Source organism: Ictalurus punctatus, chromosome 11 (assembly GCF_001660625.3).
Source record: "Ictalurus punctatus breed USDA103 chromosome 11, Coco_2.0, whole genome shotgun sequence".
In the NCBI taxonomy this organism is placed as follows: domain Eukaryota; kingdom Metazoa; phylum Chordata; class Actinopteri; order Siluriformes; family Ictaluridae; genus Ictalurus; species Ictalurus punctatus.
In genome coordinates this window covers 6,241,184-6,253,958 of record NC_030426.2, presented here as the reverse complement: position 1 = coordinate 6,253,958, position 12,775 = coordinate 6,241,184, and the positions used below count along the sequence as shown (strand labels likewise).

The window sequence follows — 12,775 nt, the reverse complement described above, 5'->3', positions numbered from 1 at the left end:
AACATGCTTAAACTATTATTGGTAAGACACTCAAATTAAACTTCGTTCATTAATCAGCAAAATAATTAAATTCATTTGAAGATTTGGATTTCATGACAAAGTGTGAAAGAAATAATATTGTATTTCTTAAATAATATTTAAAATATTTTTATTTAAAATATTAAATAGTATTAGAATTAGTATTAGTATTAAATAATAATATTCATAAACTGGTGTGATTGATTAACTTGTAAAATCCTCTTTTATGTTGATGGGGGTGGGGAAACCTGCATATTTCAGCAATTGATTTTTTTTTCTTCTACAATATTGAACAACATCCAATTATAATCTAAAAATAATAATTGGGTGATATTCAGGCTATTCATAAACTGAACTAGAGCTTGTATTTCGTCTTAATGAGTTTGCAAAAGGGTAAATTGTAGTGTCACTGTGTAGATGAGTCCAATGCGAACTCTATCCCACACATCTGGACCCCACAGCTGGCCAGGTGGAGCCAGGCACCCTGGGTGACATGGTGTCAGAGGCAGGGTGGCGCAGCAGAAGGGCGTGAGGGATTAAAAGGGAGAGCAGCTGGCACTGGCAGCAGAGCGCCGATGGCACCTGAGTCCTCACAGCCAGGGTCCGTCGACATATATCCCAGGGGGCCGCTGGGCATCTGGTGTTGCTTTCTGTCACTGTATTACCTGAGTTCCTTGCAGCTCGGGAGCACCCCAGGAGAAAATATAATCACACATGCCTGTGTTCATACTCATACACATAGAAAAACATCCTCACACACAGAGAGGCTTGATTACACACCTGCGACAGCTACTGGAAAAATAAATTGAATGTGAGCTGGCTACAGTGACTGCTATTCCCCAGACAAGCTCAGAAAAAAGAGTGACCTCTGCCAAGCGCTGTTGATTCAGACATTCTCACCTGCCTGATACACCACCTGTTTGATAATGAGAACTCATTTCAGCCAGCGTGGTGGTGACAAAGCACAGCTTTTGGCTCGCTGGACCCATAATGATGCCAAATAGAGAAATGTTGCTAGAAGGATTCCGGATGAAAACATTACAAGAACCCTATTAGATGCTGCGAACAGTTTTTCTTCTCCTTTGGATAGTTGAGATCTGCAGTTCTTTAAGTTAAAGCTTTCAACATATTGGTATGACTGATTAAATTATTTTATTATTTTGTGTGTTGGTTCATACAGCTTCATTGAATCTCTGTTTCACACTCTTCATCTGGTAGTCAATACTGTCTCAAATCACTGAATCCGTATCAGATCAGATTTGATTTTCTGATGCTGTGCACTGCTGTATTTTATACTGTGAACACTGCCATAATATGCATGTAAACATCAGGGATGCATATGTGTATTTAAATTACAGCAATGATAGATAATGACAAACGATAAATGTGTAAAGGAAGATTTATGGGTTTTTTTGCAAGTAATATATCATACAATATATAGTCCCCTCCAAAAGTAATGTAATAGGAAGGTTAATTCTGTTTTGGTTCATGAGCAGATCCATTCTTTCCCCACACTTTGGCCTTTCCATAATTTTGGTAGAGGTTAATCTTAGTTGGATAAATTTTGTGGCTCATCTCTGTATTTCTTTTTGAATTCCAAACTGGCATTCTGATTTTTACTGCTGATGAGTGATTTGCAGGTTGTGGTATGGCCACAAGTCTGCACTTGAAGTCTTCTTCAAATGGTGGATCGCAATACCTTCACCCCTGCGCTGTTGTTGCTGATCAATATGACTGTTGTTCTGCACAGCTCTCACAATGTTTCTGTCATCGACTGCTATTGTTTTCCTTGACTGACCTGTTCCATGTCTGGTTGTACACCAGTGGTTCCTTTCTTTTTCAGAACATTCCAAATTGTTGTATTGCCTACACCCAATGCTTGTGCTAAGGCACTGATAGATTTTCCCTCTTTTCTCAGCTTCAAAATGCCTTGCATTTCTCCCATAGACAGCTGTCTGATCTTCATGTTGGTTTATCTTTTTATAGCAACTAATGCAGTCTTTACAGGCAAAACCTAGGGCTGAAACCAAGAGTAGACATTCAGGGGTATTAATTCTTTAAACAATCAATTTAACCAGACACATCTGGGCAGCAAGTAACACCTATCAGTCACATGTTCCATTACTTTTGATCACTTTAAAAAATAGGTTGGTTCAACCAAAAGGTACCATGTTCTAAGTTGCTTAATGCATCTAGATGTAAATACCAGGAAATGAAGTCTGAAATTCTGATCTGTCGTTTCATATTCATCTTTTTATATCAAACCCAAAAGTCTTCAATGTATAGTGAAAACAACAGAATTGGCCTTGCTGTTCCAATACTTTCAGAGGGGACTTTACATGGTTTGTACTGTAAATAGACTCACAAAAGCAATGGATTGCATTGGCAATATTCAATAAATGAATGTGACACAATTAATAAGTTTCACCATCCCTGTAAAGTACAGAGAAAAGGTTTTGTTTTGTTCTTTTTATCACAAGAGACATCATCTTAGTCTTAGGCACTGCATAACTGAAACCAAATTTTATAAGAATAAAATTATTTATTGCACTTATTTAAACTGAACTGTAGCAGTATCAGATTGTCAGATACACATAGGATTTGGATGCAAGTACAGCTTTTATTGAACAAAACAGACAAATCCAAAGGGCAATTCAATATTTCAAGTCAATAGACAGGCAAAGTATTGGGCGAGCAGCTGACAGAATTAAGTAGGCTATGAGGAATTCAATGAACAGGGTCGATACTGGAAAAGCGTGCACAAAAACAAAGGGCTATGTAATGTCACTAGTGGAATGCTAGGAGCGAGACTTTGCAGATGATAACCAAAGATCTACTGAAAGTCCAGGTCATTCATGGGGTGCATGCTAATCAGAACAGGCAGTTGTTATTAGAAGTCTGGGGAACTAGACATTATTTGAATTTCTTAGCACTTCCAAAGGAAATTGAAATATATCTACTGAAATAACTTGCTTTTGTAATCTAACAGAATAGCATTGCTTTTATGTATTACATATGGTTTATTATTCATAAACTGTTCCAACCACTTTAGAAAGCTAGAACCATTAACTACCTAAGAATCCTTGAGGAACCCATTTTTTTCTAAGCATGCAGAGTGAAAGGTACATATACTGTGACCACTTCAAGCTTTAGTAGCAGTAGTAGCATCTTATCAGTTGGAAATATTTCCCACAACCTTTCAGTTCATTGCCTGCTTTTAAGAAGTTAGCTATTTCCACACTCAGACTTCTCTAAGGTCACTGTAAACATGACTGTAATGTTGTTTACAACAACCATGGTTCACTGGATGCTCTTTTCTCACCAATTATCCACAGTTGTAGACTTATAATAGACACACAATTATTGGATAGGTATGACAAATGAGCCACTACTGTCTGTATGCAAATTCTAACATTTGAACAATAACAGCTGTGGTTATTTGTTTAATTCCTAAATGCTTGCTAATTGCATACAAACATCAAACACTTCCAGAAACATCCTCATCTTCATGAAAAAGAATTTGGAATGCTAGTTTTAAAATATAAATTTAAAAATTAAATCGTACACAAAAGAGGAGCTGCAGTAAGTTCCTGCTTGGGTGTAAACAATTACCATTGCTGGTGTTCCAGTGGCACAAATAAAGGCTTTTATATTTACAATTTATTTTTATATTCACAGTGTACCCCATAAGAGTGCCTTGGACTTTGGAAGGTTGGTTAAAAATGTAATATATTTATTGTATATGAACCCCCGCTTCCTCTACACTGAAGGACACAGATGCCAAATTTAATTAGCATGTATCAGACATCAGGTAAACAGCACAAGATATTAGCATATAAAGAACGCAGACAAATATAGAGGACATTTTCTCTATGTTGTTGCTATGCAGAGCAGCGGAGAAGATTAAAGGAAATTAAACACAAGGATTGAGTTTGGAATTAGATAGCAGACAGGCAGTTTCCTGTGGAATTGTGAAAATTAAAGGCTTGAAATAGTACCTTACTAAAAATCATCGTATTAAGATCAGTAAAGTGTTAAAATCCATCTATTTATTACATAACTATATATATATACTCAGCGGTCATTTTATTAGGAACACCTATACACCTGCACATTCATGCAATTATCCAATCAGTCAATCATGTGGCAGCAGCACAATGCATCAAATCATGAGGATACAGTTCAAGAGCTTCAGTTAATGTCCACATCCAACATCAGAACGAGGAGAAAGTGTGATCTCTGTGACTTTGACTGCAGCATGGTTGTTTGTGCCAGAGAGGCTGCCTTGAGTATTTCAGAAATTGCTGATCTCCTGGGATTTTCACACACAGCAGTCTGTACAGTTTACACAGAATTGTGCGAAAAACAAAAAACACTACTCTGTGGGTGGAAATGCCTTGTTGATGAGAGAGATCAGAGGAGAATGTTCAAACTGGTTACAGCTTGCAGGAAGTCTTCATTAATTTAAATAATCACTATTTACAACCATGGTAAGCAGAATTGCATTTCATATTGCACAATATGTTGAACCTTGAGTTTGATGGGTAAATGAAAGGTTCTAGGTTCTATTATGTCAGCCGACAATAGTCTACAGTACAGTCTGCACAGGCCCACTTAAATTGTACAGTTGAAGACCAGGTGATGTACGGCTCTTTAATTGTATCTGCATTATTTTATACATTGCACTCCTGCCACATGATTGGCTGACTGAATAATTCCATGAGTGAGTAAGCGCATAAGGTGTTCTGTGGTCAGTGAGTGTACTTGTAGATAGGATATTGGCTTGTCGACTATAGTGACTGAGAAGCTTTACAAGATAAAGTGGAAAATACTATGTAAACAACATTCAAACTGAAATTGTTTTCATAATGAGACAGATGCATATATGAGTCCCAGTTTTACAGCACCTCATTTTTTAAAATGATGTGATATCTGTCCAGACATCATTTCTGCCTTAGATTACATTTATAGCCAGAATCAATCATGCCATATGGGATTCTGTTTTTGCATAAATTGCATTCAAATAAGAGACATTATGTGCATATTTGCTTCAGGATAATTACATTAAAAGTCTTGTTTCTTGGTCTACCATCTGCTTCGTTCACTTATCTATGTGTATGAGCGCGTAAGTAAATGAAGACTTAACCAGCGTGAAATGTCGTAATCTGAGCCTGTTATTGAGGTTCGGAGTTAAGACAGGTAGCCTCCTGATGTGTAAAACTATACTTTCACCTTCACCAACATAATATTTCACACATGTCATTTGGTAACATGTATTCTGTACTTGTATTTGTCCTTGAGGATTTAGTTTAATGAAAAGAAGATAAATCAATGTATTTATTCACCAGTAGGACAAGCTCTCTCAAATTCATGATGTTCACAATGTATCATTAATTATAAACTGTTCTTTCCTCCCCTCTGCACATACGTGCACACACACACAGAGAGAGAGAGAGAGAATGCCTAAACCACATGTCTTAAATGCTTCAAAAAAAAATCTGTATTCATATTTAAAAGACAGTGGGCATGGCCTAAACCTGTTTTTTTTTTATTATTAAATATGAAACGCATACTAGGGCATGGGTTTCATATTTAATAATAAAATATTAAAAAAGCCAACCAGCACCCATGTTGAATCTTGTTGTTTGCTGTATTTTTGTATTTTACAAGAAGTCTACATTACTCAAGTCAAGTCAACTTTATTTATAAAACACATTTTAAACACCACAAGGACTACCAAAGTGCTGTAGGCTGCACCTATGGATTTGGGAGCTAGAATCCTGGCTCTACCCTATGTGCACAGAGTTTTCATGTTCTCTCTGTGCTTTGGGGGTTTCCTCCACCTGTTCTGGTTTCCTCCCCCAGTCCAAAGACATGCATTGTAGTCTGATTGACATTTCCAAATTGTCTGTAGTGTGTGACTGTGTGTGCGATTGACACCCCATCCAAGGTATCCCCCGCCTTGTGCCCCAAGTTGGCACCCCATTCAGGGTGTCTAGGTTGCCCCCGCCTTGTGCCCCAGGTTCCCTGTGATAGACTCCAGGCTCCATGCAACCCTGTGTAGGATAAGTGGCACAGAACATGAATGGATGGAATAATAACAAATAATTATACAGGGATAAAACTGAATAAAATTAACCAACACAGTAAGACAAGATCTTACTGGGACATTAATATGTGTAACTAATGCTATTAACTGACAATATGAAAATATGAAAAACTAGATGAGAACTCAGTTTTGAAAGTGTCAGTATTACAATGTTATATATATTGTGTACTGTATATACTTTGCAATTAAAAATGTAAAAAAAAATAATAAATCCTGAGTTCTTACAACATGATATGTTCAGTTATGTACATTTGTAAATTTTACTTATAATTTGTCTGAATGTGTGTTTGTGTGTGTGTGTATTCACAGGCTCCACGGATGGGCACGCTGATGGGAGTATATTTCCCCTGTCTGCAGAATATTCTAGGTGTGATCCTGTTTTTGAGGATGACCTGGATGGTGGGAATTGGAGGCGTCATCGAGGCCTTCATCATCGTCCTTATGTGCTGCTCCACGGTAAGCCAGTCACGATCGCACACAACCTAACACGTACATCTCTCATTCTTTCTATACAGATGCTCTCATCTTCTATTGTTCTCTTGTAAAATAGCTCTCAGAAGGCATGATTTACTTTGCATTTTAGGGTGCTCTCACACCTACATTTTTTTTTTATTATTATTTTGCACCCAGCTGCTTTTGCCTTTTTTGTTTGGCTTGTTTGGGCAGGTGTGAACATGTGATTGAGACTCAGTGTAAAAGAAAATCATCCACACTGACACCCAAATCTTTGGCAGCCCTCAAGGACTAGGCTGTAGACTCAATTATAAGAAAGTGATCCTTAAGGGTTTTTTTATGTTTTTAACTTAACCTTGGAACTAAACCCAAAGTAAAATGGAACTCATCATTCACTGAGGTTAACCCAGAAAATTCATATGAACGTTTTACCTTGAATCTGTATTGTAACTGGCCAGAATTGAGTTTGAAATAAGGGTTTGTTTGCTTTTTACCTGGAAATCTCCATGACCTAAGTTTTCACAATTTGAATTCTTTACATACACATGAATATAAGGTGTAAAAAGTTCTACTGCATAATTTTTCAACCCTGGATTCTCATTACCTGTATTTATAAGAGGTGAATTCAGAAGCAATATGTTAAAATGTCAAAGATTTCCATTAAAATATATAGTGGGGGGGGCATGGTGGCTTAATGATTAGCAAGTTTTCCTCGCACCTTCAGAGTTGGGGATTCAATTCCTAACTCCACCCTGTGGGGTAGATTTCATGTTCTCCCTGTGTTTCGGGGGTTTCCTCTTGGCCCTCCGGTTCAGAGAAATGCGTTTTAGGCTGATCGCCATTTTCAAATTGTCTGTAGTGTGTTGAATGATGGGTGTGTGAATGTGTGTGCGATTGTGCCCTGCCATGGGTTGGCACTCCGTCCAGGGTGCTCCGAGTTCCCTGGGATAGGCTCCAGGCTTCCCATGACCCTGTGTAGGATATATGGTATGGAAAATGGATGGATGGATGGGTGGATGGATATACAGTCAGTTCCATCAATATTAAGTCAATGATACTATTATGATATTATTATTTTACCTCTCTATAACAGTATAATGGAATTGAAATTAAATAATGAATATGAGTACAAAGTGCAGACTTTTAGCTTTAAGTAACACCCCCACCCCTTTTTTGGAGGCCAAAGGTACTTGGATACTACCATAATCATAAATGAAATTGTCATTTTTAATCTTTTTGCCTATTGTCTGGAACCAGCAGACATCACCAGACTCAGTTTCTTCTCTGGCGTTGCTCTGACCAGCCTTAACTCTAACTTTGTCAATGTCCAAATATTTATGGACCTGACTGTATAATATCACTGTTCATGTTTTTCTCAAGTATAATAAATGTTGGGACGCATGGTGGCACAGCGGGTAGCATTGCCACCTCATAGCTCGATAGCCATTGGTTTGATCCTGAGCCTGGGTTACTGTCTGTGTGGCGTTTCGCATGTTCTCCGTGTTCTAATCGGCTTAGTCCAGGTTTGCTGATGTCCTTCCACTGTACAAAACTTTCAGGTAGGCAAATTGGCTATACTAAACTGCACATCGATGTGAATGAGTGTGTGAATTTGTGTGAATGGTGAATTCTCCCACCTTGTACCCAATGTTCCTGAGATTAAGAAAGTGGTTACTGAAGATTCGTGAATCATAAAGGTTCCAGTAGTTCTCATTAAATTGAATAGAAATCAGCTGTATTTTTATTTCCATGTTATATTTTCTTTATTTTCACCAAAGTATAAAAAAAAGTTTCAGAGAAATCTCATCTCTTATATTTCATATGATCCTCTTCAAATATACAGTAGCACTGATGAACCCTTTTCTCTGGATTGAAATGAAAAAGATAAAAGGAGCTATTTGGGTGTTCTCCTCCTCCACTGACATCCCACCAGTGCTCACTTGGCAGCCACTGAGACGAAGCTCCAGTTCTTCAAGGACTGGGCTGAATACCTGTCAGACACCAACAATGGGGTGCCTGAGCACAGCTGATATTAGTGTAATTTGAGGAGAATTTTTAGTCAAATGAGCCATATTAAGCAGAGGAACTGTCGGTTCTCAAACAGGAGATATCATTTCAACCTTTGAAGCAATTGTTTGATTTTTTTTTTCTTTTCTTTTTTTTTTTACCCTGCATTACATGGGGCCTGTTTTCGGTTTAAAGACAATCAGGATGTGTTGTACTCATGCTTCTATGTGATGTCATCCCTCCTGAGTTGCATCAAAAATGCTAGTTACAGAGATAACTGTGGTTTTGTGAATTCTGGATGACTGCCAGAGGCAGTGCTTAAGCAATAATGAATTATCGCAGTGGTAGCTAAATAGGTCAAGAGAATATACCAACAAAGTCACGTGGTGATGTAGGCTTAGGTTCGAGGATAATAACCACATTAGTTCAGCATTCAGCCTCGGTACGCCTTTCTCGCGTGTTCCGAGTGACAAGGAACTCTGGTGTTCATCTGGAATTTACAGAACCACGGTTAGCTCTGTAACTATCATTCTGTTTCATTCCTCCTGACTGTCAGAAGCAGTGCTTAAGCACTAATGGATGACTCCTACCAACATAGTCATGAGGAATGCCACTCACCAAAAAAAACTGTCAAGGTTTCCCATGAAGAACCGCTGAACTCACAGCATGTGTGGCAGCCACACTGACCTAATAGAAGTGTGCAAAGGTACATGGAGAAGCCCAGGTGGCAGCTGTACAGATCTTTGCCATGAAGACTCCCCTAAAGGCAGCCCAAGATGTAGATACAGCCTTAGTAGTGTGGCAGGAGATACCTCCTTGCAGGGGCCATTGAGCTCTTCGGTATGGGAGAGTGATCACTTCCACAATCCAGTTCAACAGTCTTTGCTATGACACAGCACCACCTTTCTGCACACCACCATAGCAGACAAAGTCTTGATCAGTTTGCCTCAGACTGACAGTGGTGTCCATGTAACACCCTAGGGCCCGCACAGGACACAAGAGGAAATCCCTAAACCCGGTTGCTTCAGACGAGCCTTGAAATGCATCCAGATTAATGGACTGATTTACAAATTGAGGAAACAGCACCTTAGAAAGAAAAGACAGATTTGGCCAAAGCACCACACCAGAATCCTCTGGCAACCAACGCATGCATAATTCAATAACCATCAATGCGTGTAACTCACTAACACTAACAGTGGAAGCAATGGCTAATAGAAAGGCAGTCTTCAGAGGCAACCACTTAAGATCAGAAGACTGCTAGTACTCGAATGTTGGCAAATATAGAACGCACAAGTGGTAAATCCCACACTTAAGGACCTCGCACCTTTCAAAAAACTGCTCACCAAGGTATGGGAACCAAGGGAAGAGCCATCAACAGATACATGATATGCAGAAATGGCCACGACATATACGTTCAATGTGGAAGCAGCCCTGCCTGCATCCAAAAGACTCAACACTCCTGGAATCTCACAGCATGGAGGATCTAACTTGCGATCCCTGCACCATGAGGAGAAAATATCCCGATGTGCAGCATAGAGCTGATGTGTGGATACAGCTCTAGTGCTAACGACAGTATGAACAACATCAGGTTCATATTTAGCTAGAAGACGGTTGGACCCAGAGGCCAAATCTAGAGCTGCAGCCAGGCTGGATCTGGGTGCCAGACCCTGCCATCCATCTGTGACAACAGATCCTTCCGGAACAGAAGCTGCCATGGTCTGCCCACCAATAGTCTCAGAAGTATGGGAAACCAAGGTCTGGCTGGCCATCCCCGTAGCACCCTGTGGTTGCACTGGGAGATCCTGTGTAGAGTCTCCCACAACAATGGAATAGGAGGGAATGCAGAAAGTAGGCAGGTCGGCCATTTGTGCATTCAGTCCCACTGGGCTGGACATCTGCATTCTCATGAACCACAACTGACAGTGAATGGTCGCTCGTGATACAAAAAGATCCACTTCTGCTTCGCCAAACTGATGTCATATGATCTGCACCACTTCCGGGTGAAGCCTCCATTCTCCTGAATGCAGAAGGTCCCTTGAGAGAGCATCTGCTACCTGGTTTTTGGACCCAGGGAGGTGCACCACCCTCAGGGATGCTAGTCGGGGAAGAGACCAGGTGAGAATTCTGTGAGTGAGACGCAAGGACTTGGGCGACAGGACTTGTGCCACCCTGATGGGCTAAGAAAACCGCTCGTAACTCCAGGAGCTTGATGTGGTCCGAGGACTGATCTGGAGACCAACGGCCGCACACAACTCACCCAACAAGGAAAGCCCTGGTCATGACCACCTCCTGGCGAGAAAGAAATGATCCCTAGTGTACACCCACCATTAAGAACTCCCAGCAATTTCACTGTCAATGCATGGACACAACAGCCGCACTCATGCACCTTGTGAAGACACGAGGGGCCAGGGACAGACCAAATGGAAGGACCATGAACTGGTAAGCTTGGATTTTTGTATGATGCTGGTGGAAGCGATGATCTTGTGTCATATAACGACAGCAAGCTTGTGGTGGCACTTTGAAGGCAGTATTGCACTGCACCTGTGTCAGCTGGTGAGTAGCCTTAGATAATTTCACCTGCTTTTCCAGCAGCTCCATAACTTTAGGTCCAAAGAGGTGCCCGGGAATGATAGGAAGGTCCCACAGAGTCCTTTTACAGTTTTCAGACAGTTTCACCAGAGCAATCCACTCTTGGAGGCGTGCTGCCAGGAGTGTTGCGGCAAGCGTACCAAGCTCTCGAGTCACATGGCCGATGGTCAGGAGTGCCGTCGGCAGAAACCAAGATACTGAGGGATCAACCTTTGCTGATGCCAATGTATTGGCAGTAGCAAGGAGCAATTCTCTGCACGGGTTATGTAGGCAGCAGAGTTGTATGCTTTCTTCAGGAGTCAGTCTGTGTGACCACATTGGGCATTGAGGCATGACACCACTAAGACTGCAACAGATTGTTCAATTTCTGGAGCCCACTCCAATAGAATCTGCGTCAGCCATAGACACCAGTGTACGAGCAGTCTTAGGTGCATTAGGCCCCATGAGAACTCTGCCACGAAATCTCTGCATGGTGGCAGAGCAAGGAAAGCTCCGGCTGAGAGATGTCTAAAAAGACATTGGACTGAGTTGGTTGGGCAGTCAGCTCGTCCAGCCCTAGACAAGCAACCGCCATCTGGAGTATGGCGACAGCATCATCCGAAGGGGACGGGTCTGTCTTGATGACTGAACCAAATCTCAACTGGTACTTTCTGAAAAGAAATACGTAATATGTAGTTTTAATTGAATTGGCACGCTAGCTTTTGTGATTCATGATTCGTTTTTATTTACTTTCCTCCAGCCATTGAGCCATAGGCAATCGCTGAAAGAACCATATATGGCTCGAGAGCCATAGGTTACCAACACCTGACTTAGAGGGACATAATACTAAAATCACAAAATTCTTGTGTAATTCTAAACAACACATACAGTATATGTAGTTCAAGATTTATGGAATTTGAACTTAGGACATATTTGAACATTTTTCAGCAAGTCTACACTTTTTTTTTTAAAAAAAAAAAAAAAAAAAAAAAACATCTCTGACTGATGGGTCAGAGCAAAAATGTTAAAAGGGCCTTTGCTAGCAGGCTTATGGATACGGGTAGAAGTAGCCACTCTGAGACCTTTTATATTAGATTTTATTACTTTTATTTTGTGTAGTTCATGCTTGACAAAATTTTAAACAATATGTGCTGTTGTTCAAAGGCTTTTTTTTTTAAAAAAATATAAGAAAGGGATGTCATATTTAGGGGTGCCAAAATTCAAGAATATACTCCAAATCATAAAAAAATGTGGAAACTGCATGTTATCTGGTGATTATTTTAAACACCTGTTTATTTTTGAACTACTGATTTAAAACAGACAGTTTATGTTTTTCCTCTGTCGTAAAGTAGAAAAACCTTCTTGGAGGAATTTTAGCCCATTCCTCAGTACAGAACAGCTTCAACTCTGTGGTGTTGGTGGGTTTTCTCACATGAACTGCTTGCTTCAGGTCCTTGAACAACATTTCTATTGAATTAAGGTCTGGACTTTGAATTGGCCATTCCTACATTATGCACTTTCTCTTGAGATTCAGTTTATGTACAGACGTCCTGACATTTTCCTTTTGAATTTGCTGGTATAATTCAGAAGTCACTGTTCCATCAATGATGGCAAGTCATC

General features: G+C 40.1%; 1 protein-coding gene across 2 annotated transcripts in view; it reads left to right on the top strand.

Moving 5' to 3' along the window:
* The window catches only part of slc12a5a (solute carrier family 12 member 5a), a 185,283-nt gene that overhangs the window by 142,016 nt on the left and 30,492 nt on the right, over positions 1–12,775 (top strand). For both annotated transcript variants that reach the window (XM_017479483.3, XM_017479484.3), the window contains exon 4: positions 6,437–6,583. In XM_017479483.3, coding sequence (XP_017334972.1) covers positions 6,437–6,583 — 147 coding nt within the window. The remainder of the gene's footprint in view (positions 1–6,436; positions 6,584–12,775) is intronic.